General features: G+C 49.5%; 1 protein-coding gene across 1 annotated transcript in view; it reads left to right on the plus strand.

The window, feature by feature from the left end:
- LOC309891178 (olfactory receptor 14J1-like) overlaps window positions 1-26795 on the plus strand; it is a gene marked incomplete at both ends in the record, with an annotated part of 37518 nt that overhangs the window by 5587 nt on the left and 5136 nt on the right. Inside the window, 2 exons of the mRNA XM_082785558.1 lie at window positions 5241-6180; window positions 6856-6921. Coding sequence (XP_082641684.1) covers window positions 5241-6180; window positions 6856-6921 — 1006 coding nt within the window. The remainder of the gene's footprint in view (window positions 1-5240; window positions 6181-6855; window positions 6922-26795) is intronic.

Here is a 26795-nt window from a genome sequence, read left to right on the forward strand (position 1 = left end):
ACGGACACCATTCCACCCACTGTGTGCCCAGCTCTGCCCTGCAGACACCTCCTGGGGATGGGGACAGCTCTGGGGACATCTCCCTATCTGCAGGTCCTAAAGAATAGCACAGAAAAGCCCTAGTGCACTCTGTGAGCAGAGAGAAGAAAAGGGATATTTTGAGGTTTGTCACTGACATCTTTATGTCTAAGTTCAGTGAAACAGGAAGCTCAGTTACCTGTGCAAATCCAACCACTCTTAACATGGAACCTACCCCACAATCAAGGCAAGGAGAGGCAGGCAGAGAGTGCAGAAAGAGCCTTCTCTTTGCAGGCAGCCCCTGCCCTGCCCTTCCTCTGCTCAAGCCCCTGGGCTCCCCCGGCAGGCAGAGTGCTGAGCCTGGCAGGCAGCAGAGGCCCTGCCCCACCACACAGCCCCTGGGGCACAGCAGGGACCCTGCTCTGCACCACAGCCCTGGGCACCCCTGCAGCTGCCCTGCAGCACCTTCTCCTCCACACCGCACAAGCCACGAGAGACATCCTGGCAGCTCCTGGCCAGGCAGAGACATCCCACGCCCAGAAGCCCCTTCCACGAACCTCGCCTGCACTGTCCTGCAGCCAGAGACTTACCGTGGGCAGAGCTGTGAAGGTTTCTCCTGCACTGAGCTCTCCTCTGCGTACACCCTCCAGGCTGCCTGGAATCCCTTTCTGCCTGGGTGCCTGCGGTCAGAGCCCCCAGCCCTGCTGCGCTGTGCAGAGGAGCTGCTCCTGGGCACAGCTGTCTCTCTGCACCAGGGCCCTCTTGCCACGAGCTCTCTCTGTACCAGAAGTCAGGCCCAGCCCAGCAGCACAGGCCCAGCCCAAGGCATTGCAATCACCCCTCTGGGGGCTTTCCTGATGAGCCCACAAACCTCAGGCACTCAGAGACAGTTGAAGAAATCTCTCCAGAAGTCCAAGTCAGAGGCAAGTTTCCTGCAGTGTCCCCCTGAGGGCCAGCACTGACACAGCCTCCCTTGGAGCTCGTTAGAGCAGAACACTGGAGCCACTGAAGACAAGGAGACAAAGGCAATGTGAAGGTGACACTGATGTGTAGGAAAACTGGATGTGTTTCATTAAGTACAAGGGTCAGGCCTTGACCCCTGGCCCTTGGGAAGGGAGATCCTTTCCCTTCACACAGTGCTCAGGGCTCTTCCTGGGGCAGTAGGAGATGGGGATGTGCATGGCCAAGTGCAGGAGGATGGTACGACCCCTGCCTAGTTCATGGGTGGAGATAAGGAGGCAATGAGGCTCTGCTGCTTTAATGATAAGCTGTCTCCTGATAGGCCTCAGTGGCACAGACAACAGCCGTAGCCTCAGGCACAGAGACCTATGTCCTGTTGGCACTTTCAGCCTTGCCACAGCCCTTGCTCCTCTCCACACCAGCCTGTCCAAGGGACTCTCACACCTGCACCTCTTTTCCTGCTGTCTCTATACCCTCGTCTGTGTGGTGTCTCAGGGGATCTGAGATTAGTCTGATAACTTAGATTGCTTGCTGGCCATGCTCCTCGTAAGGCAGCTCTGTAGGAAGCTGGCCTGCTTCCTGGTGAGCAGGCACCTCTGCTCTATGGCATCCCTCGTGGTGTCCAGGCCCTTCTCCTCCTGGGCACTGCTCACTCAGCAGGGTCCCAGTCTGCCCTGATGTGTGGGGTTCCCCTTCCTCTGGTGCAGGACTAGGCTCTGATCCTTGTAAATGCCAAGAGGTTTCTGTAGGCAAAATCTTGCAGTTTCTCAATGTTTCCTTCACACTGATGGTCCATTCTGTCAGCTGTTCATGTCTGCAGGGACATGGCTTACCCTGATTGTGCTGCTGTCTCTCATTTATTATTTGTCTTCCCTTTATGTCCTATTAAACTGTCTTTATCTCAACCCATGATTTCTTTTTTATTTCATTTTTTTCCTCTCCTCATTCTCAACTGCATCCACTGGGGATGTAGCACGGTGTGTGTATGAGTGAATGGCTGTGTGGTGCTGAGCTGCCTGCCGGGATAAACCACACTCTTTTTGGTGCCCAACATGGAGCACAAAGTTTGAGCCAATGACAGATCTGACCACAGCATGTTAAAAGAAAGCTGTTATAAGCATTAGTTGATTTTAATATTTGCTGATCACAAGGTTGATTTTCCTTCTTTTTTTCTTTTATTTTTTTTCTTAAATCTCAGGTCTGTAGTGCTACATTTCAGAATTGTGTTGTATAGAACATTATTTACTGTATGCCTCCCCTGTCATGCTGTTTATCTTTTCTGATGGCTGGTTTAACTTCATTCTTTTGATGTACCGTGTAACACTGGCTTATGACATGGTAAAATTCCTGGTCATGAAACTAATCTGGTACTTGCACTCAGCATTGCCATTACCTCCATATCTTGGGAGACATCTCTCAGAAACTATTAAGAATTACACTCTGGACCTTTTCTCCTCAGGAAACCAAGCTGTGGGGGAGACAAGAGGAAGACACTTTTCCCCACTTCTTCACTCTCCCTTTCTGCTTCACTTCCCTCTTCTCCATTAGGCTAGTTACACTAGCTCTTCAAAGTTGTGAATATCCTTGGGATGGTCAAACCAGCATGTTCCTATTGTTATGTCTCCTGAATGTGTTTCAGAACAACTTAAGAAGGCCATTCAGATATCTCTCTGGTGGCAGGAGAGTTTCTAGTGGCAAGGAGTGTGTGAGGATATGGGCAGGCACCTAGAGCAGTGGGCACCTCCAAAGCTTTGGAAGGTCATCCCCAAACAAGTGCAGAATCCTAATAAAAAATGGTTAAATGCTTGAAAAGGAGGTGTTATCACCCTGGCATTTCCAAAGAAACACATACCACTGCAGTGTACTGGGTCCTGGCCTAAGTGTATCTAAGTGGGAAGGAGTGGCAAAAGCAACCCATTGGCACTAACCCAGAGACTCTGTGCATCCTTGCAAGAGACTACTCCAGGAGAGGATAGATATTTTAAGGACCCAAAAGGGTATCAGTGGGCTTTTGGCATAGCTGCCTTGGAGATGGAGGACATTAAACTGTTGTTTACCTTGCCTTGGTCTCTCAAAGGACTTTTCTGTTGTGGGGTTGATGAGCGTTGAAGGACAGCTGGTGCCAATCACTACCACAACCGTGCACCTGAGTCAGTATAGCACCAGCTGAGTCCACTAACTGAGGACTATCGTGGCCTGAATGAAGTCATGCAATGCTGAGTTCTGCCATGCCAGACACGGTAGAGCTTCCATGCAAACTGGAATCAAAGGCACCCAAGTGTTTTGCCACAATTGATATCGCTAATGCATTTTTCTCCATCTGTCTGCCAGCAGAGTGAAGGCCGCAGCTTGCTTGCAACATGGAATCAACTGCCCCAGGGCTGGAAACACAGCCCTGAGGGACTACGGACTGACCTAGACTGCACTGGAAGAGGAGGAAGCTGCTGAACACCTGCACTACATCGATGGCATCATTGTGTGGGGTGACAGAGCAGAGGAAGTATTTGAGAAAGGGAAGAAAATACTCCAAATCCCTCTGAAAGCTGATTTTGCACTAAAAGAAATTAAGGCCAAGGGACGTGCACAACAGATCCTGATGCAGGCTGGCCAGGGTCAGGGGGACATTGCTCAGGGACAGGTTGAGCATTGGTGAGGGGCTTCTCAACAATTGCATGGTGCATCACTTGCTCTGTACATATTCTTCTTATTATTATTATTGTTATTATAACAAATTTATCTTCCTTTTCAATCTTTTCAAATTTTAAATCATTATTGTCTGGGCCCTTGTGCTTGGTGAAACGCATCCACTTTGTGTACACCTCAGTGTCACCTTCACATTGCCTTTGTCTCCTTGTCCTCACTGCCTCCAATGCTCTGCTCTAATGAGCTTCAAGGGAGGCTGTGTCAATGCTGGCCCTCAGGGGGACACTCCAGGAAACTTGCATCTGACTTGGACTTCTGGAGAGATTTCTTCAACTGTCTCTGAGTGCCTGAGGTTTGTGGGCTCATCAGGAAAGCCCCCAGAGGGGTGATTGCAATGCCTTGGGCTGGGCCTGTGCTGCTGGGCTGGGCCTGACTTCTGGTACAGAGAGAGCTCGTGGCAAGAGGGCCCTGGTGCAGAGAGACAGCTGTGCCCAGGAGCAGCTCCTCTGCACAGCGCAGCAGGGCTCTGGGCTCTGACCACAGCTGGCACGGGGAGAGGAGGGGAGGAGAGAGGGCTTGGAGGCAGTTGGGAGTGGGAGGATGCTGAGAGCTGCCTGCAGGAGAAATCTGCACAGCCCTTGACAAGGTAAGTGTCTGGCTGCAGGGCCATGCAGCTGCAGGTCCTGGAAGGGTCTCCTCCTGGGTCTTGTTTCTGGGAGGGCAGTGGGTTTTGAGAGTCCTGCTGGGTTGTACTGTGAGGTGAGGACATCTGGCAGAAAGTCCATGGAGAGCCATAACCCAGCTGCCCCTGGTCAGCCAAGAGCCAAGTGCTAAGCCTCCTCCAGACACTGCAGGGGTGCAGCTGGGATGCTCGGACACCCCAGCTTTAAAAAATTCAGTTGACTGAGGGGCATCCTCCTAGGCCGCAGCCTGATCTCCAGCAGGATGCAGCTCCCTCTTGGCATCCTTGTGTTCTCCAGGTCCCCCAAGGAGAAAACACCTCTGCACTAAGGCCATGTCCGTGTTGCTGACTGGCTGTCTGTGGGCAGCTGGAGTGAGGCCTCTGCAGCCCTGGCGAAGAGGGAGAAGCTGAGATCCTGCTCATGCACCTGAAGACAAGGTGAGGATTCTGTCCATCTGCACTGGAAAAGGGGCTTCTCTGCTTTAAGCTCTCTACATATTGGGAAACAGTAGAGTGTGCTTGTTGTACTAAGCATAAGAAAATCTGCCTTGCTCTATACTGGAGGGAGGTGTTCTTTGGAACTGCGCTGTGAAGTTCATGGATCTTATAAGTGGACTGAACTTCAGTTTCCCCCTTGTTCCTGCTTCTCAAATGCTTCACAGCAGGAAAGACTCCTCTGGAGCCCACAGGAATCCCTGCTCCCAATGTCAGCCTCAGAAAGAATCAGCCAGGACTCAAGTGATAGAGATGCAGAAAGATTCTCCTGCAAAGAGAGAGGCTTGGGATGAGAGTGCTCTAAGACTTTCAAAATGTTTTCCTCAGAGAATTCTCTTCTAACTTTGTTCTGCCTTCTCTTTTTCAACAGACAACTGTGTTCAATGTCAGAAAATGCCCAACAGCAGCTCTCTGAGTGAGTTCTTCCTGCTGCCATTCGCAGACACGCGAGCTGCAGCTCCTGCACTTCACACTCTTCCTGGGCATCTACCTGGCTGCCCTCCTGGGTAATGGCCTCATCCTCACCGCTGTAGCCTGCGACCACCACCTCCACACCCCCATGTGCTTCTTCCTCCTCAACCTCACCCTCCTCGACCTGGGCTGCAACTCCACCACTCTCCCCAAAGCCATGGCCAATGTCCTCTGGGACACCAGGACCATCTCCTATCAAGGGTGTGCTACACAAGTCCTCTTTTTTGTCTTCTTCTTTGGTTCAGAGTTTTCAATTCTTACCATCATGGCCTACGACCGCTATGTTGCCATCCGCAAGCCCCTGCACTACAGGAGCCTCCTGGGTAGCAGAGCTTCTGCCACCATGGCAGCAGCTGCCTGGGGCAGTGGCTTTCTCCAAGCTGTCCTGCACACGGCCAACACATTTTCCCTGCCCCTCTGCCAAGGCAATGCTGTGGAGCAGTTCTTCTGTGAAATCCCCCAGATCCTCAAGCTTTCCTGCTCAAATGCCTACCTCAGAGAATTTGAGCTACTTGTTTTCAGTTTTTCTTTACTCTTTGGTTCTTTTTTTTTCATTTTATTATCCTATCTGCAGATCTTCAGGGCTGTGCTGAGGATGCCCTCTGAGCAGGGCCGGCACAAAGCCTTTTCCACGTGCCTCCCTCACCTGACCATGGTCTCCCTCTTTGTCAGCACTGTCCTGTTTGCCCACTTGAAGCCCCCCTCCATCTCTTCCCCATCCCTTGACCTTGTGGTGGCAGTTCTGTACTCAGTGTTACCTCCAGCAGTGAACCCCCTCATCTTCAGCATGAGGAACCAGGAGCTCAAGGATGCCTTGAGGAAACTGATAAGACCTGATAATCTTAAAAAAAAAAAAAAAAAAAAAGCCCATTGTCTTCTGCATATGACTCATAAAGCATTGCAGGAACAAGGTTTTCTTTTGGTCATTTTTCATACTCTGGAGAGTTCCATCACAAGCTCAGAGCTGTGGGGTGTATGGGCAGGAGGCTCAGCAATGACTGACCAAGCCATTGCTCACTTGCTCTTCGGGGGATAGGATTTCCCAGAAGAGCAGGGCCTGCTGTATGTGCATGGGAGACACGGAAAGAGAAACCCAATGCTGGTGACACCAGGCACATCATATGCGTGTGGGGAGATGAACACAAAGGAGCACAAAGGCCATCAGCTATTCCTAGAAGTCTCATGAAGGTCAGCTGGACAGATAGTGTCACAAGACCAAGTAACGTCCCCTGGGAAGCCACCTGAAGGCAGCTCTGGGATGTGCTTCCTTGAACGTCTCTGTGCCCATTCCTCATGCCTTGGGGTATCTCAGAGGAGGGCAGAGCAGGATGAGGTACCGCAGGGCTGAGGTGCCTCCCAGCCTCTGGCAGTGGCTGCGGGAGCCAAAGGGACACTGCAGGCACTGCAGTGCACTGCCTGTGGATGTGCAAGGCAGGGACCTGTGTCTCTCAACAGCCCCATGTGTATGAGGAGCATGGGAGGCCAGCTCAGACATAGGCACCTCACAGAGCCCTGACGCTGCCCTGTGTGACTCCAGAAACAACCCCTGTTGATCCTGTGAGACTTCTGTCATGCCTCTTGCACAGATTCAATGCACATGCTCCTCTCCTCCATGTCACACTACCATGACTTTCTGGACTGGGCTGTCAGAGGTTTGGCTCAGAGATTTCTGGGGACTTGGAAAAGGCAGGCATCAAAAGCATCTTAAGGAATGACAATAAATAAACAAATAAATAAAAGGGCAAGGAGAATTGCAACTGTCACCTCTGCTCCTGCTGACATGATGGGGAAAGTCCTGGCACAGCCATCTTCAGGTATGTGGCAGGAAAAAAAAGAAATTGCTGAAGCAGTTGGAAGGGGAAAGAAGGCAATGTGGTGAACCTGGACTTTATCAAGGCCTTTGCCATGGTCTTCTGGAGTCTCCTTTTAGCCAGACTGGTGATATTTGGACTGAAGAAAGGGATGATGATGATGTGAGGGGGAGGGTTGCTGGACATCAGTGGTACAAAGTCCTCCTGCCAGCCAGATACCAGCAGCATCCCTCAGTGATGGGCACTTGGGTCAACACCACTGACCCTCTTTGTTATCTCCCTTTATGACAACACGGAGCACATTTTCAGCTCATTTGTGGCTGATGCCATACTAGGAAGAGTCCTTGAGCAACTTCCCCTTGCGCAGAGCACAACACTATGTGGGCTGCTGCAGGGCAAGTTAACTCCATCCCTGTCAGACCCAGTACAAGCAGACACTCGATTGCCATGCCAACTGTGAGATCCCCTCTGCCTACATACCCAGTAGGACCCTTACAGGAAGAAGACCTGGCTATAGGTCGTCATGTTCCTTCTTGGCGGTAAGGAACTGGACAGGCTTGAGAGGTTGCTTGCGGGAACCTCATGAGACTCCCACCTGCTCTCATGAGACGCCACCTGGAGTACTGCATTCATCTCTGAGGCTCCCAATACAAGAATGACTTGAAGCTATTAGAGTGAGTCCAGACAAGGGCCACAAGGATGATCAAGGGGCTGGAGCACCTCTCCTATTAAAACAGGCTGAGGGAGTTGGTGTTGTTCAGCCTGGAGAAGGCTCTGAGGAGACCTTAGAGCATCCATCCGGTACTTAAAGTGGGCCAACAGAAAAGCTGGGGAGAGACTTTTTCTCAGTGTGTGCAGAAATCCACTATTGTAATGCAGAAATCCAAGTATCACCTGAAGAAAAACTCAGCCCATAGCCCCTTTCCCTTACATTTACTCTCTTGCTCACCCGAATCATTGCCCCTAACACTAACATTAAATTGCTCTACTTCATCCTAGACTTCCTGGCAGATGTAAACAAAACCCTTAAGCATCATGTGTGCCCATAACCTAACCAGAGACCTGACACCACAAGCAGAGCAACAAACACTCCCACTAAAACTTTGCTTAATCTCTAACCCAGAAAGGTCAAATCTAGTCCCTAGGAGAGTAGAGAGAGGTCAGCTCTACCTCGAAATCTCCTGCCCCAGCAGGAGGAATGTGACTGTGGCAGGGACTGTGAGGTCACTTCTACCTCTGCAGTGGATAGGGCAGCAGCAGGAACGTGTCACAGAAAGGGACTGCGAGGTCACTTCTGTCTATAGCAGACAGGTCACCCTTGACTTCTCCCTGGGATCTGTACTTTTGGGCGGACATCTGCCAGTGGCCCTGCTAGGCCAGCAGAAAGCACCTGCTTGGCATGCTGACTGTGGGATCCCTTCTGCCTACATAGCCAGGAGGTCCCAGACAGAAAGAAGGCCCCAGAATGGGTTGTCCTGTCCCTTCTGCTTGAGTCAATGACTGGACAGCAGGAGGCACAAGACTTGGCTGTGTTTAGCCAAGAAGCTGCAAAGCCAGCAGCAGGCCCAGGGCTTGGGAGATGCTGCTGAGGTCACTTGTGTCTGGTTGGCTGCGAGGCCACAAGGAGCCTGGTGGGTTGGGATGCCTCTTCAGGGGTGGTTTCCACCCTGATGGAGCTTCCTTTGATAATAGGAAAGAGCAGGAGAGAATAAGCTGCCACAAAATGCAATGTGGAAGGTTGGCACTTGCCTCGATGAGGAAGAAATGCTGGGATGAGAGCAAGGTGGTAAACAGACATGGGTTTCTGCAGACTTCAAGAAAATAGGGCAAAGTGTGGGACAGCATTGGAAAGCTTGCAGAGAAGGCAGAGGGTACAGGCGAGAATGGAAAGCCCAACAGCCCTGAAGTTTTTGTCCCCTTGGCTAGAGCTTATGAGGTGATGAGATGTAGTCATTGCAGTGGGGCCTCCTTCCTTCCTTGCAACCCTTGCAGAGGCTGGGAGGTGTCATACCACTGTTCTTTTCATGGCATCACACTGCCCAGAACATCCCACATATCCCCAGGAAGAGCCCTGAGCCAGACATGGGGTACAAGATCTCCCCTCCAGTAGCTGGTGGCAGGCCTTGACTCTTCTGCTTCACTAAAACCAACCAAGACTTTTCTCAGCACAGCGCTTTGCCTGTCTGTAATCATGGCCTCCAATTATCTGCCCTAACAAGTCCCCGGGGAGGCTTTGTTAGTAACAGCCCTCAGTGGGGCCCATTAGTACTCCAAGTCACTTCAACGTTTATGCCTTCTGACTTGACTTGCTCAAGCGGTTACATCACTCTCCTCTCAGTACCTGAGCTTCATAGACTCAGCACCAAAATACACCATGGACCTCATTAAAATGAAGAAACTCCTAACATCTCTACCACCGTTTTCTTAAAGACTTCAAGATTTGTTCAGCTAATGGCAGAGCTTGCATGATGTAGTTAAGGAAGAAGATTTCAAAAAGCACCTAATCAAAAACTTCTTATTTCAAAGTCTGAATTTTGCTGCATTTCAGTTTTGAGCATTATTTTCCTATTGCTGTTCATCCAGGGTGACTTCTTTGGAGACCTCCATCAGGAGGAAAAGCAGAGTCTGGAGGTCTGACAGCTCCACTGCCAGCAGTGGTCTTTGTCCCTGTAACTGCAGCCCAGCCCAGCACATGAAACCCTTTCTAAGAAAAGTCAGTTGTACTTTGGGAACAAAATAATAATAAAATAAAATAAAATAAAATAAAATAAAATAAAATAAAATAAAATAAAATAAAATAAAATAAAATAAAATAAAATAAAATAAAATAAAATAAAATAATAAAATAATAAAATTGAAATAACCATTGGAATCCATTTGCTGAGGCGATCGGCTCCGGGGCAGACGTGTTCTGCAGCGGAGCAGGGGACCGAGGCGGGCAGGGCTTTTTGTCCGGCATCGAGGCCACTCGGGGGAGCCGCCGGGACCCAGCTGTCCTCGCGAGGGAGGCTGACGAGGCACAGGCGGAGCCAGCAGCGCCCCCTCCCAGGCTGTTTAAAAGTTGCCCCTAGGGAGCGCGAGTGACCAGGAGCGCGGCGAACAGGACGGGCAAACAGGGCGTGGCACGTCGAAGGGTGTGGCGCGGCAGTTTGCGCGGCAGTTCGCGTGGGCAGGGCGAGCGGGGGGCCCATCGTCGCTCTGTTGCAGCTGCCTCTCCCTTCGGTGCTTGTAACCTGCTTGCGTAGAACCTGACCATGGTATCGACCAGGCAGAAAACCGTGGCCTCCGCATCTCGTGAGGCATCTCCAGCCACGGTCACCAGTGTGGCTACTCAGACGGAGGGCTCGGGGAAACACGCAGCCATCCAGGTCCTGGGCTGCAGAGTGTGCCCCAGCCTTCTGTCGGTCTCCGACAGCAGTGGTGGGTATGCCTGTGGGAGGTGTGCCCAGGTTGAAGAACTGCTCAGCCAGGTAGCGGAGCTCCGGGAGGAGGTGAACAGGCTCAGGAGCATCAGGGAATAAGAGAGGGAAATTGACTGGTGGAGGTGCGCTCTACCCTCTCTGAGGCAGGCTCACGAGCCTGCCACACCACAGGCGTCTCCTGTTATGCAGAAGACGGAGGTTCCCTCCTCCTGCCAGGCAGCGGGAGGAGACCTAGATCAAGGGGGGGAATGGAGGCAGGTGCCTATTCGGGGTGGTAGGCGAGCCCTCTCTCTGCCCACCTCACCTTCTCATCTACCCTTAAATAATCGATATGAAGGACTAGAACAAGACAATCTGAATGACAAAATAGATAAAAACCCGTCCCAGTTGGAGGGGGCGCCTAAGACAAGGAGACCTACACATCGCATTGCCACATCATCCTTCAAAAAAGAAAGAAGGGCTATTGTTGCAATAGATGGTTACAGGCTCTTCAGGAGGGACAGGCAGGGTAGGCGAGGTGGTGGGGTGGCGATTTATGTGAAGCAGGGGCTGGACTGTGTGGAACTTCAGGTCGGCAATGGCAAAGTTGAGAGCCTCTGGGTAAGGATCAAGGGACGAACGAATAAAGGGGATGTCGTTGTGGGAGTCTATTACAGACCGCCTGGCCAGGACGATAGCGCCGATAAATTATTCTTTACAGAACTAAGAGAGGCCTCGAGATTAACTCCCCTTGTCCTTATGGGGGACTTCAACTTGCCGGACGTTAACTGGGAGTGCCACACGGCTGACACGAGCAAGTCCAGGAGGTTCATGAAGCACCTAGATGATAACTTCTTGGTGCAGGTGCTAACGGAGCCAACTAGGAAAGGTGCCCTCCTAGACCTGTTGCTAGAAAACAGAGAGGGTCTGGTGGGAGATGTGGTGATTGGTGGCCGCCTCGGTCATAGCGACCATGAAGTGGTTGAGTTCAAAATTTATGGTGACAGAAGGAAAAGTGCCACCAAAACCTCATCCCTAGATATGGGGAAAGCGGACTTCAGGCTGCTCAGGGAACTAGTCAGCAAGGTCCCCTGGGAATCTGTTCTTGAAGGCCTCGATGTCCACCAGTGCTGGTCACTCTTTAAGCGATGCCTCCTAGAAGCACAAGATAAGGCAATTCCAAAATATCGCAAGTCAGGCAGGCGGGGCAGGAGGCCGGCGTGGCTGACCAGGAATGTTCTAATGGAGATGAGGCGGAAACAGAGAGTGTTTCGCTACTGGAAGGAGGGCCAGGCGTCATGGAAAGAATACAGGGATGCTGTTCGTGTTTGTAGGGAGAAAGTTCGAGTGGCCAAAGCACAGCTAGAGTTGAAGCTGGCTGTGTCTGTGAGAGAAAATAAAAAGGGTTTTTTTAGATATGTAAATGGAAAAAGGAGAACTAAAGAATACATAGGGCCGCTCCTTGATAGGGAAGGTCTCCTCACAGACGATGACGTAGGCAAAGCAGAGACGCTTAACGCCTTCTTTGCCTCTGTCTTCAATGTCGATGATGGGCTTCGGAACCCAGGGTGCCCTGAGCTGGAGGACTGGGACGGTGGGGATGACAAACTCCCAACTGACCCTGAACGTGTGCGGGATTTGCTACTCCACCTGGATCCCTACAAGTCCATGGGTCTGGATGGGATTCATCCCCGGGTGCTGAAAGAGCTGGCGGATGTCATCGCGGAACCTCTATCGATTATTTTTCAACGATCCTGGGAATTTGGAGAGGTCCCGGTAGACTGGAAGCTGGCAAATGTTGTGCCGATTTTCAAGAAGGGTCAGAAAGAAGACCCTAGCAATTACAGGCCTGTCAGTCTCACGTCAGTGCCTGGTAAAATCATGGAGAAGTTGGTTCTCGGACTTATTGAGGCGCACCTGGGGGACAAAGCAGTCATTGGTCCCAGCCAGCATGGGTTTGTGAAGGGTAGGTCCTGCCTAACTAACCTGATTTCCTTTTACGATAAGATCACCCGTATGGTGGACCAAGGGAAACCAGCTGATGTGATTTTTTTGGACTTCAGCAAGGCTTTTGACACGGTTTGCCATAGGATCCTACTGGACAAAATGTCCACCATACAGCTAAATAAAAACATCATACGATGGGTGAGCAATTGGCTAACGGGCAGGGCCCAAAGGGTTATGGTAAATGGGGCTGCGTCAGGCTGGCGGGCGGTCACCAGTGGGGTCCCTCAAGGCTCCATTTTAGGGCCGGTACTTTTCAATATTTTTATAAACGATCTGGATGTAGAAATAGAAGGTATTTTGAGCAAGTTTGCTGATGACACCAAACTTGGAGGAGTTGTGAACTCAAATGAGGGCGTAAAGGCCTTGCAGAGGGATCTGGACAGGTTGGAGAGCTGGGCGATCACCAACTGCATGAAGTTCAATAAGAGCAAGTGCCGGGTCCTGCACCTGGGACGGGGAAACCCTGGCTGCATGTACAGACTGGGCGATGAGACGCTGGAGAGCAGCCTAGAAGAGAGGGATCTGGGGGTCGTGGTAGACAGCAAGTTGAATATGAGCCAGCAGTGTGCCCTGGCAGCCAGGAGGGCCAATCGTATCCTGGGGTGCATCAAGCATGGCATTGCTAGTAGGTCAAGGGAGGTGATTGTCCTGCTCTACTCTGCGCTGGTGCGGCCTCACCTCGAGTACTGTGTGCAGTTCTGGGCACCACAGTATAAAAAGGACATGAAACTGTTGGAGAATGTCCAGAGGAGGGCTACGAAGATGGTGAAAGGCCTTGAGGGGAAGACGTACGAGGAACGGCTGAGGTCACTGGGCCTGTTCAGCCTAGAGAAGAGGAGGCTGAGGGGAGACCTCATCACAGTCTACAACTTCCTCGCAAGGGGTTGTCAAGAGGCAGGAGACCTTTTCTCCATTAACACTAGTGACAGGACCCGCGGGAACGGGGTTAAGCTGAGGCAGGGGAAATTTAGGCTGGACGTCAGGAGGGGGTTCTTCACAGAGAGGGTGGTTGCACACTGGAACAGGCTCCCAAGGGAAGTGGTCACTGCACCGAGCCTGTCTGAATTTAAGAAGAGATTGGACTGTGCACTTAGTCGCATGGTCTGAACTTTTGGGTAGACCTGTGCGGTGTCAAGAGTTGGACTTGATGGTCCTTAAGGGTCCTTTCCAACTCAGGATATTCTATGATTCTATGATTCTACTCTGATGCTGTGATTTCTCTGGTGGGGGGGATTTTGTCCATTAATGCCATGTTCTTAAAAGACACCAGATCGTGAGTAACCTCCAGGTGAATGTGAACTTTCTTCAGGAGCACCTTGGTTTTGTATTTTGGCCACGGCTCCGCAATGCCAGAGGAGAAGCAGTGTGGAGGAAAAAGCTATTAAGGAATCTTTTACCCATGTGTCATAAATACTGTTTTGCTGCTTTCTAGGGTGTTCCAGACGTGCCGGAGCACGTCCCAGCCATCAGACTTGAAGAAAATCCCCAAAACAGGTGACACCCCCAACTTGTTCTTTTTCTTAATCAGTGTATATCCCCAGGGAAACATAAGTTCTGTCACATGTGGGAAAAAATGAGGGTTCTGAGATAATTGAAGCCAAAATCCATCAAAGGAATAAGTCACCTGAAACCACGTTCTAGCAGCTAGCAGGATTGCTTAATTAGGCTTTCTTGAAATGCTGCAAGTCAGCACAGCTTTCCGGTGACTTCTTGGGTTGTCTGAATACCTGAACGAGGATGAGGTGAAGTTCTACTTCCTCGTGAGGTGATAGATGATGAGTAGTGTCCTCTGCCTTTTGGTCCTCAAGAATGCCACCTCAACTCCAGGTGCCCTGGCTTCACAGATAAACCCCCAGACTGAAAAATGTACCTGGTAACACATCGGGCTCTAAATGTAGCCCTGGGTTGATTGATAACAATCCCTGTGTAAGACTGAAGCGTAGGAGGGCTTGCCTACAGTTTTAAGAGCCGGTTTGCAGGAAAGGGATTTCCCGTTAAGAAATGGCATATCCTGATTGTTCTTTCTTGCTCTCCCAAGACCTGAAGTGCGTCTTGGAAGCCCGGAAAGATTTGAGGAGCAGATGGAGATGGATCTCGAGAGCTCGACCTCAGCTTCTTCCCAGCTAGAAGAGGCACGGACACGCCGGCTGAGTTCCACAGGGAACGCGCCCTTATCTGCGGATGAAGATTTTGAGAAGCTACTTTGGGAAATCTCAGGAGGCGGACTGGAAGCCGAAATCGACTTAGACCCAGGGAAGGACGAGGATGACCTCCTCCTTGAACTCTCCGAGATGATTGACAGTTGAACTGCGAAGTCCTGTGGAATAATTAAAAAAAAAAAAAAAAAATTAAAACTGTTCTTCTTGTTGGATACCCCGAGGTGATCGTTTTTCTAACTGAGGCTTTGCAATGAGACTTAAAGCACAGTCCGAAGTGGTAGAAATTGGCAGGATCTGCACTCAGTTGTCCTAAATTTCCCTGCAGGTCAGAGTTAAGGTCTTGTGCATCCGTTCTGTAAGTATAGGTGGTTACCTTCGATATCGAGAGGACAAAGCACTTCTTTTGGCACAGAAAGATCTCCGTTGGCACGCCATGGTGGCTGCAAATCGATCTTCTGATGGAGCGATGCTCTGAAGGCTTAAACGTAAAGCTTCTTCCTTCCTCCGCCCTTGGCACAACTCGATGTTGGGCACATTGTGAAGCTTCGGTGTTCTGATTTCTCGGACAGTTGATAGCCAAATCCTGGAGTTACTATGTCAACTCTTGACTTTGACTCGTGTATGCCATTGTTTTGACTGTACCCGTGTCAGATGATGAAGCTGTAGGGGTGGGAGGGAGCAGAATCGTTATTCCAGTGTGTTGTGGACCAAACTTGCTGCCAGGAGTGGGGGTGGGGGTCAGCCCACCCAGCCTTCCTTTCAGTTATCAGGGAGGATCAAATGGTGAAAAGCAGCAGCTCTGCCATGCGGCTCCGCTACCCCCACTCCCTTCTCTTGTGCTATACCAAAGTTCCCCCAGGCTTTGGTTGGTGCTTTTTGCCTGTGTGAGGACTCCGGGGCGAGCAGTCGGGACTCTGCCGCAGTCACGGGGTCGATGAAGGGTTGTTTAAGTGCCTCTTGGTTTTAAAACTTGCTCCCCTGAGCTGCTGGCTCTGCTGCCTGCTACAGCAAATGTTCGGGTGCCATCAGCATCGCGCTTGGGCGTGGGCACTGACCCTGCGGAGGACAGAGCTGAGATTCGGGTGTATTGTGTACCCTGCCACCAGCCATCGTTTTTTTTCCCCTAGCAGATGAAATTTGAATTATTTTCCGAACTTTTCGCGGCACGGTAGGCTCTTCCCGCTAGGATTTGTGAAGCTGTGGGGGCCCTCAGGCATTTGCTGCTGGCAGAGGAAAAGCGCTTGTCGAATTTGTTGTAAATACTTAATGTTTGGACAAAACCACGCGTCTCTCTGTGTGTGTGTGTGTGCTGTGACGCCCCGGCCCCACCAGGGAAAACCTCCGCCGCCGAAACTGCTGCTGGAGCTCACGCAGGCCTTCATCGTGCCGAAGGACTTCACGGGGACTTCTGCCGGCTCAGAAATGGGGGAGAAAAAGCAAACTCAGGAGGAGGAGAGCTCAGAGACTGCGCCCACCTGCCCTCGCTTTCCCTTCACCCCAAGAAGCCCTGTTCTACCATCAGCCTTCGCCTCTTCTGCCTGCGGTGCTGGGAGCGGGAGCGGCGAGGCGGCAGCAGCCATGGCGTACCGCGGGCAGGGCCAGAAGGTGCAGAAGGTGATGGTGCAGCCCATCGTATCCTTCCTGCGGCTGGGGGGTGCCGGGGAGGTGGGTGGGGGGCGGCTCGGACCTCAGGGGGCTCGGCCCGGGCCTTGAGGCCTTGTCGCGGGGCCCTGAGGCCTCGCTGTGGGGTTTGGGGCCTTGTCCCGAGCCCGGAACTGTCGTCCCCGTGCTGAGCCCTTAACGCAGCGCCCCAGAACCTCATCTTCCGCTCCCTGCAGAACGTGAGTACCGCGGGGAGGGGGCGGGGATGGGGATTTGGGGGGTGTGGGGGGAGTGGGGAGGGTCTGGGGATTCCCCTCGGTGAGTTTTCGGCTCCTGGCCGTGTCCCGGTGCTGTCGTGGCTGTGGCTAGCAGGTATTTCTGAACACATGAGAGAACAAACCTGCTCAGTGTTTGTGGCCCGCCTTACTCTCCTCCTTCGTTCTGCAGAGGTCGAGGATCCAGGTGTGGCTCTATGAGCAGGTGAACATGCGGATAGAAGGCTGCATCATCGTGAGTATGCGCACGTCCCCATGTTACATCTTTCATTTTGCCTCATTCACAATCGTGGGGTTTGGTCAAGAAAAGTTATCACAAGGAAAAAAAGAATTGTACTTGTCTAATAAGTAGTCTTCGTTGTCCGGCCAGGATCAGTAAAAATCCCTGCTCGCCGGTAACTAGAGCCCTTCATAGACCAGCAGGGGACGGGGGAAAGGCCTCGTGCCCGGCCCGGCTCCCCTCCGCTGCCCTGAGGGGGACCAGGCCGCAGGGCCTGGAGGCAGGGCTGGGGGCTGGGGTGTTCCCTGCCCCTGTATCAGCCCCTTCTGGGCCCTGTGAGACGCGGAGCTGCTGCCCGGGGTTAGGCCCAAGGTCTCCTGTCAGGCCCGGGGCCACCCTTCCCCTCGCCCTGCCCTTCCCTCCCGCTCCTGAGCCCTTCGTCAGGCCTTGCTGGGCCCTCTGTCCGGCTGTCTGTCTGTCCGTCCATCATACCCTGTGGCCATCTGTCCCACCACCCTGCCCCGTCCCTGCGCTCTCCCTAAGGAAGCAAAGAGTCCCTGGGCTGCCTTCAAGGGGGGAAGGGGAGGGGAGAGGGGAGTTTCTGCTGAGAAAAAAATGAAAGATTTCCCCCTTAACGGGCGCCTTGCGAGTTCTTTCGAGTTCCAACCTTCTGCCTTCCTTCCATAGCAGTGCCTCTAAGGGGTGCGCTGTAAGGCAGCCCTCATCTGGCGCGTTGCTCCTCCGTTCCCCCAAGGAACTGCCTTCAGGATCTGACTAACTCTGGATGCACCCGGTTGTCGCCTTAATTTCTCCTTTAGCTTGCTGAAAACAAGCCGGTTGGGTGACCTTTTGCGTTTCTCGCTTAAAATTTGGATCGAGGAGGTCTGTGTTTCCTTACGCTGATGTCCACGCTGAAGGTGCAGAAGGGTTCCGTGCTGTTGCTTGGGTCAGCCTTGTTGCCAGGTTTGGAATGTTTAGCCTACCGGTGCTTCGGTGCTGTTGGGCTGCACTCAGAGTGTGAGCTCTGGGCATTATTTCTCAAATACTGCGTTATTTGAGCGTACAGACCCGAGAGATTCTGCGGAGAGGTGATTTAAGGCACGTCAGAACCACCGCTGCAGCGTGTGCCAGCGTCGGACGCCCGTTCGAGTGATCGGGAGGAGCAGGTGAATTGAATTTGGTGCTGGGTGGCGAGGTGGTGTTGGGGGAAGAGCTAGGCTAAGGAGAGCTTCCTCTTGCTCTGCCCCTTCCCATCTCAAATGGCCGCTTCCTGGGGAGATGGGTTCGTTGGGAGGTTAACTACAACGTCACAGTGAGGACGAGGAATCATCTTTAGTCCCGTAGGTATTTGCTGCCAGGCCGCAGCATTGATTTCAGAAATTGTATTTAAAAAAGGGAAAAGAAAGGAAAGATGTATTCTTTAACATACTCTCTTTTCTCGGAGAGTAGATGGAGGAGCTTCAGCAGTGCCCTTCCTCCGGAAACGATTCCCAGTGTCTGCTCAGACACTGAGGAGGAAAATGGAGGAGAGCCACCCGATAGAAATAAAGGAAAGAAGGGGTCATGGATTAAGGGAAAAGCACTACTTACAAAATTGGTGCTCTCTAAAAACGGGTTAAGGGTTTGGGACCTGCAGGTGCTGCCTACACCTGTGTGCGTTGCAGTCGTGCCTGTTGCCACTGAGCAAAACGGGGAGAGCTGCTTTGTCGAACGCGGCGTGTTAAAGCACGTGCCACTGCCTGGAAGAAAAGCACGGACTTCCCTCGTGTGGGCCTTCTTCCCTAGCGATCTGTGGTTTACCTGATGGTTTCCCATAAGCTGAGAATGTTTAAAAGAAAAAAAAAAACAAAAAAACAAAAACCAACACCAACGTTGAGAGTGGTGAAGCAGATCCTCACCTGGGGACTCAGAATCAGCGGTGACATCACCATGCGAAGCATTGTGTGTGCTTCGGGTCGGGGCTGGTGCGAGCCTCGCAGCGGGGAGGGAGAGCGGATCCGGGGTGCCTCTGTGTCAGCCCTCTGCCCTGGTGGCTTTGTGAGCACTGAGAGTTTGACTCCTGTGTTCCCAGCTTTCGCTTCCGCACCTGCGGTGTGGCAGAGCCAGCGAGCTGCTTGCTCAGCTGGAGGAGGAAGAGGAGTGACCTCAACATTGCCGAGGTAAAGCACAGTTACTGAAAAGATTTGGCAAAGATGTGGGTTGTACCAGCGCGGCTGCTGCAGCTGCAGCAGATCCTGGAGCATTGGAGAAGATAGAGAGGGGTTTCTTTGTGAAAAGAATGCTGTTCAAAGTGTTTTCATGCCAGAAATTAGGATAAACGCCTCTGCTGTTGGACATCCTCTATTGACCTGGCCCATTGGCATTACAGCGTACCTGGCACGCTGTTTGTATTGAAAAAAAAAAAAGGTATTTTAGTCAGGGCAGGCCAGAAACCTGCCTTGGCACTTGCACATCGCAGCAATGCTTACAGACCCTGCATCCTGGCTGCCAGGCCAGGATCTAAATCCGATGGTGCTGTTGGTAAACTGAAGCTCAGGAAGCGCTTCTGGGTTTTTCTGTCCTTCCATGTGAATTTTTACCCTGTGAAGATGGTGTATTAAGCTATTTTCGTAGCAACAAATAGGTTTAAAAGCAGTTTCAGCTTATCATCTACACGCTTGGGTGTTATTAACAGAGCTTTGTATACTGAGCTGGTGCTTGGTAGGAGAAAAAACATCAATCTTACCTGGGAAACCTGGACCCCCTCAGCTACATACTGCTATGAGGAAACTCAGATGTAAGAACACACTTAAATAACACCTCACCAGAGCTGTTGTGCTCCTGACCACCAAAGGCACCTTTTTCCAACACCGTCGTACTGGAAGTTGATGCAGCTGGTTCCATCCGTAACGTGTGACTGTACAGTGCTGTAAAAGAACTATTTTTTCACAGCTTTGGAGAAAGTGAAGCAGAGAAAACCACGCATAACCACTGATACCTGGACCCCAAACTGCCACAGGCTGACGGTGATGCCCACTGGATATCTCCTGATACCCTGCTGCCTTCTGACTGCTCCAGCAGAAGTCCCGTTTTAATTAGCCAGCAGGTCCCTCTGAGGGAGGGACTTTGCTAAAACTCCTGCCGTAGGAAGTATCCTACGGGAGCCAAGTTGCTAAACTGATGTGTGGTTTTCCCTTAAGCCCCTCAGCCCTGACTTTCCAGCTCCTGAGGACACTGCCAACGTGTGCAGTGTCACCGTGTGCCAACTAGGTGCCAGCTGCCATGGTTTATATATTGTAAAATTAGTGATTTGGGACTCGTGAGCACTGAGGAGAGGCTAGCAATTGCTTAAGAGCTTTCCTTGTGTCGCTCTGGGGCAGGGAGATGGGTGAAACATCTTAGGCTTGAAAGTGATTCCCTGCAGAGTGACGTGCTCAGATCTGCACAACAGATCTGTCGTTTTGGTCACCTTATTAGATCCCTGCTTGAGAGGTTGCTTGCAAGAATCGATTCCTCTTCACCTTGCTGTGTCAAGCTAAAGAGAAATCTGTGCCGAAGCACTGTGTGATCAGACGAGTGCCTCAGTTCAGGATTGTTCTTGGACAGCTACAGAAACAGCAGGACGATCAGCGCCTTCAGGAACAGATGAATTTGATCTTGAGGCTGTCATAAAACAGGTCCCTGAAGTCTGAAGACTCTTGAAATAGTTTGGGCCAGCAAGGAGCAGCTGTACGTGGCGGCTGCGGTAACTCGGGGCTCCGAGGCTCAGAGAGCGTGGTGAAAGGTGACCCCCAGCTGGCTGCTGGAGGAAGCTGAGGCAGCGTTCAGCTCTAAGCTTTGCCTTCTTGGCTGGCATCTTTGCACTCCTGCTGTCAGTGGGTGTTGAGTGTCCTTCCCCCCAGCCTCAGAACGTGCCCTCAGATGTAGGCAGCGTTTAGCAGCTAGAATTCCCTCAAATAGAAAGAGTACAAATGATGCGTTTTCTGCTTTTGCTTTGGAACTCTTAGCTTGAGGTTTTCCTGCAGGCCATGAGGTTTCTTGCAGCAGCAGGGATGAGTTGTGTTAGCAAGAGGCTGTTCTGTGCTTCGACTGTGGGAAGATGAATGGTTACGTGTGCACCGTTAAATATAACTTGACACCTAGCACACCGCACTTGCAGCCTGTGGGGTGCTTTAACAAGCAGGTAAATCAGCAGAGGCTGTTTTGCAGCCGGGGTGATGCTGGGTGATTAAAAAGCAGGGGCAGAACAAGGAGTTTCTAGTGTTTGTTCTTGCTTGTCATCCGACTCTCCACTTCCACTGTTCTTTAAAAAAAAAAAAAAAAAAAAAAAAAAAAAATTAAAACAAACAAACAAACAAAAAAAAACAACAAAAAGAAAAAAAAAACAAGGGGTAAGCATCTTAATAACTTTATTACAAATGGAAGGCACAAAACAGGCCAGCAACAGAGAGTGTCCAAGAAGAGAAATGCTTTGTGCTTTATAAACAAACAAGGAAGTACCCTTAGGTGGGTGTGATAATCCTCCTCTAATGCGTTTTTGGGGTGCAAAAATAGATTTGTTCCTTTCTTGCTCTTCTCTGCAGGACAAAGGCAGAATAGGCACTGCAAAGTTAGACCAGGGAGGTCAGTTTGTTCCGTACTGAGAAAGACAAGCCTGTAAAACAAACTAGACAGATTTTCTTTGTACTATTCATCTTCCTTCAGCAAAGGCAAAGCTTATGACACTTGTTGGTGTGTATTTCCAGACCCCCAGCTACTGGCACTGTAGCGCACCTCTAATTCTTTGGTACAAAAGGTTCAAAATCTCTTAATGCAAAAATTTTACCAGCACCCTGGAGCAAAAAAAAAAGAAATCTAAAACCCTTACCAACTTCTATGACAGACCTGCTGAGTGCACCAGAGTTACTCATTTTTATTCAGGCTTTCAGGGGCAACTTCAGTTGGTTTAGCGCTTGGATTGCTCTGTTAGGAGATGTAAGTTTAAAAAAAAAAAAAAGCTTTTGAGGTCCTTTTTAAAATGAGACTGCTTTTTTGGAATGTAGGGCTGCAAGGTATCGTTGGTTTTGCTTTCTTCCCATTCCTTAGACCAGATCCATTCAGATTCTGAACAGCGTTCCCGGTGTGTTCAGGAAAATGGAAGGCAACAAGCAAAATGATGAGCTCCTTGGGCAGTCAAAAGAGCTAAATCTGGAGAGTGTTTTGAGTCAAACTTCCATGCTAAGGAGCACCAGTAATTGTTAGAAGTAGCTGCAGAGGAACCTGCATGGCACTGGGTGTGTTTCTGAAGGTGCTAAAGGTCCGAAGTGACGATTCCTATCCATACTAAAGAAGAGAAGGAAACCTTGCACTTAACTACTGTTTTTATTCCCTTTGTCCAGCAGTCAAAAGCAGTAACTAATATGAGAACCCAACTTTTCCTCTCTTTATTTTAGATTTGGGAAAATTCCCTGCCAAAACAATATTTCCTGGAAAATTCACTAGTGTTGGTGTGAGTAAAAGCTTCCAACCTTTTATTATTAATTTGTAAGAACTATTTCATCCACTTTTGTCCAGAAGAGTCAGAAATAATTGGCACAGAAATGTGCAGCGTTTTAATGAAAGGATTCAGAATCACTCTAATTTGAACTTTACCTGGTCTGGTTGCAGGTTTTGTGACATTTAGTGTCTTTAAAAAAAAAAATAATCAAAATTTCTGACTTCATATCAGAAAAAAGAAAAAAAAATGCTTGTGGCTAAATAAAATCTGTTGCAGCTCTGCTCATCGAAAAATCATTGGCTGTTAAATTGGACCTAAGTCGACTTCTGTAACCTTTCATGATCCTGCAGCAATGGATGATGATGGATATATGGATTAGGGAACAGCACGTGATGGCAAACCTGTGGCATTTGCTACAGCACAGAAAGAAAAACCAAATTGCTTCCAAAAAATCAAACTAATTCAAACTCCTTGGTATCATGCAGCCATGCCACTGGCAAAGTGAGCATTCCCCTGCCTCTCAAAGCTTGCTGTACCCTTGATCTGCTGTCTTGCTGCTGTTAAGTGATTGCAACTCTACGAGTTGTTCTCGATATGGAGATCATACAACATCTACTGTGCACGCTTGTGTGTATAGATATGTTTATCCTGTATGCATGTACATCCGTATGCATATTTGTGTGCTGGCCCCCAGATCCCTCCTGTTACAAAGCATCGGCCTCGAAGGCACACTCATCAAAATCTTTCGTAGAGCCTCCATTTTTTTCTAGTTCCCTCAAAATGAGAGAATTTTTACGCGCTCTCTGTGTCGAAAAGGCAAAAATTCTGATTTTCACTGTCGCTCTCGCTAACTTTCTCTCACTCCCTCCTCGTGTGTGTATAAAGACAGATGTGTGTATGCGTGTGCACATCTGTGGATTTAGATGCACTGGTATGTTTTTTGCTGTACAGGTAATAAAGACGGGGAAAGGTTTTTGTGTTTTCTTAATAGGTGAAGAAATCTTGAAGACCAGAGATTGGAACATGCTGAATTTTAAATTAAAAAAAAAAAAAAAAAAAAAAAGTTCAATTGTCCGGCTGTGGAAGATGGAGCCTCATTTTTGCAGCCACTTTGAATCACGAGTTCATCTCTAAATGCGCTGTTTTTTGGTTTTTTTTTGTTTGTTTGTTTGTTTTTGTTTTGTTTTGTTTTTTGGTTTTTATTTTTTTGAAGAGCTAACTAACCCTGGCTGCCTCCAGCCTGAGAGAGCATTCAAATGGACTTGCTTCCTCTGTTAGTTATAAGCTGTTTAAAAGCGCATCCTATGTTTGAATTGTGGATGAGAGGTTCCCTTGGGAAAGTGAGGAGGAAAATTCTTCCTACCCCTTTATTATTAATTCACGGATTCAGTCTTGGTTCGGCCTACAGGAGCAGTTAACTGGAAGCCTTTGAAGATCGATAACTTTGCTGAGGTTGTCCAGGTAGGTGAAATCGAAGACCCACAGTGCCTGGAACGTGCTGTTTAATGCGTCCTAACTGTGTTCTAGAGAAGTTATTTGTAGCCATAGTTGATTATTGACTTGCATGTATCATCAGGTGGTTTTTTAAGGAGTGACTCCGTTTTCAGGCTTCCAGATGTGCTCCAAGTCATATTATTGAGGCTGTGGAAGAGAACGCTTGCTGACAAAGCTCCTGGCAGCTTTACAGAACTTGAATATTTAGTTAGTTCATGTCACAGCTGATTTCAAGGCTTTGCTCTCTTCGAGAGACTGATAACTTGATTTGATTAACTGAAGAAAGCTGGAAAAATGTTCGTTCCTCATTATTTTTCACTTGTTACTTTCTTTCGGGTTCCTTTTAAAAAGAAGATTTCACCGATCACAAGCCAGTAGAAGACTTTCAGCCCAAGCAAGGGTGAAGACAGCTGTCTCCAAGAGCAGAGGAAGTCCCTGTGGAGAGAACCCGAGCTTGTTAGCAGAACTCGTCGGCATGTCTAAACAAGGAGACGATTGCTACTTCTATTTCTATTCTACCTGTAGCAAGGTATGGCTGGCTTTCCTTTGCTTTGCTTTTTTTTCCCCTTTTTTCAGGAAGGAGTAGATTAGGAGGAGGAAGCACACTGGTCTTTGGTTAACTTGAGAACCAGATAGATTGTGAATTCAGTTGTAGCACCATTAGGCAGCAGCATGGCCATTTTTGAGGCTGTACTCTATTTTCCTTGTTGGTTTCCTTTTGGTTCCAGGGAGACAAATGTGCCTACCGCCACTGCGAAGCTGCTCTGGGCAATGAGACGGTCTGCAAGCTGTGGCAGGAGGGTCGTTGTTTCAGGAATGTCTGCCGATTCAGACACATGGAAATTGAGGTGAGTGCCTAACGATGTGTTCTCAAAATAAATCCACAAAAGCATTTTTCAGTGCCGTAGGTGTACTGATTGTGCTTTTGCAGGATAGATTCGTTTGCTTCAAAATCATACTGGTTTCTGTTACCAAGAGAGGGGGTGGGAGGAAGCAGAGGGAAATAAAATCAATGCCTTAGGTATGTCTTAGCAAGATATTTTTATTTTATTTTTTATTAGATGCTGAGAGTTTTCTCAACAGATGCAGAATAGCTGTTAAATAGACTGCTAAAACCTGCTGGAGCAGGGGGGTAATAAACAGGCTGTTCTATCCTCATGGGAGCAGGCTTGATAATGAACTATCAGGTCTCTTCTGACCCACGGTCCTTCAGATAAGGCTGTTGTAGCTGCCTGGGGTAGGAAGTGGGGAAAGTTAAAGGTGCAGCAGAACTAAGTCTCCAAGAAGTAGTTCTAGACAGGGTTAACCTAGGCAATTTCAGATGTTCTTTTTCCCTCTGAATAATCCTCGTATAATCCTAGGTGTATTAGTTTAACCCCCCCTCAACTGATGTCTGAGAGTGCCTGTCTTCTCAAACTGAATGATGACCAATCTAAATGTGCATAGTGGTTACAGCTTATGCAAACTTTGTGAATATGCCCAGAAATACTGCACTTAACTGAGAAACTGACCTTTGGAATGCTGTTTCAGCACTGTGTTGTGACAGCTGTCACGATCTGGAGCTGTGCATCTCTTTGCAAGCCTCAGGTGCATGTTATCACGAGCTTTTCTTTCCTTCTGTCTTCAGAAAAAGCGCAGTGAGATTCCTTGCTACTGGGAGAACCAGCCGGGAGGCTGTCAGAAAGCCAACTGTGCTTTTCATCATGCAAAGGGACGTTACATCGATGGACAATTCTTACCCCCAAGCAAGAGTGAGTTTAGGTCCTTTTTCTTTAAGCGCTGAAGAATTAATTTTGAGTATTACTTAGTGGGTGCCAATGCTGTAGGGGGCGTCAGGTAACTGTTCATTTGTGAGGGCAGGAAAAGGTCTGCAGTCATAGGTGTACTGCACCGAGTGTACTGCTGGTGTTTGTTTTCTGCTTTCGTGCTCAGCTTCTCTTTGCTTTGTGTGATGTTTGCCTTGCAGTTTGCTTCCTGTTGTTTCCTCTTTTGCTGGGTGGTAGGGAGATGTGTTGTTGTTGGAAGGGAAATCATTGTTCACGGTGTAAGCAGTGATGGGATGGGCAAAAGGAGATGCTGAACTCGTTGTCTGTGCGGGTTATCTGCCTTTGCTACCATCTCTTTGCATTGTGGTCAAAGTCTTAAACTGCCATATTACCGATGATCCTCCTCTTCCTCTAGCTACACTGCCAAGTCCGCCTGAGTGCGCGGACGATGATCTGAAAGTGGCTCAGATGTCACTGCAGCAAAACAAACTTTCTGTCCAGTCAAATCCCTCTCCACAGCTAAGGGGGTGATGAAAGTGGAAAACTCTGAAAATGTCTCAAGCTCTACCACCCTCCAGTTGTAATCAATGCTGCAGATGATGATGAAGATGATGATGGTGAGCATGTTTTGGTTCTTGGAAGGAATTTGTGCTGTAAATGATTGTGTAAATCTTTGGTTCTTGAAGGAATCTGTGCTGTAAATGAATGTATAAATCACAGATGACCTGAGGTCTGACTAGCGATAGGGCAGGCAGTCTGGCCAGGTCACTGGTGGCTTTCTCTGGCAGTCGGTGGACAGAAGCTGAAACGTTGGAGGAAAGCTTAGAACCACTCCTGGCTTTAGCTGGTCTTTTGTGTAAAGTTGTATGTGAAGCTAGGAAGGAAATTTCTTTTTTCTGTCTGAAGAGCAATGTGTTGTGTAGTAGTTAAAGCTGCAGAGAGAATCTAGAGTCCTAGATGTTTTGTCCTAGTGTATTCTACTTAGGAGTTCATCAGGTCAGTGTAGCTGTTTAAAAACAAACAAACAAACAAACAAAAACCAAAACAGCAAGAAAGTTTTTTATATGAACCATGGGCTGAAGTGTCACTGCATGAGCTACGTAATCATGACCAATCTGGTCTATGCATAACTGAATCGATTTTTGCCCTTCAGAGCAACTTTCTGAGGAAGGAGAAGAAACTAAAACTCCCGTCCAGCAACCAGCTGCGGAAGGCAAAAATGGATTACGGGTGATTTCCACTCGGAAAGGCAGTTCTACTACTACTAAACAAGGTATGCCAGCACCTTAGTAGGATAAATCAGAAGAACTTGACAGTTAACTCAAAAGCAGCGTGG

The sequence above is a fragment of the Aythya marila genome, assembly GCF_965140915.1.
Source record: "Aythya marila genome assembly, contig: HAP1_HAP1_SCAFFOLD_192, whole genome shotgun sequence".
Taxonomy (NCBI): domain Eukaryota; kingdom Metazoa; phylum Chordata; class Aves; order Anseriformes; family Anatidae; genus Aythya; species Aythya marila.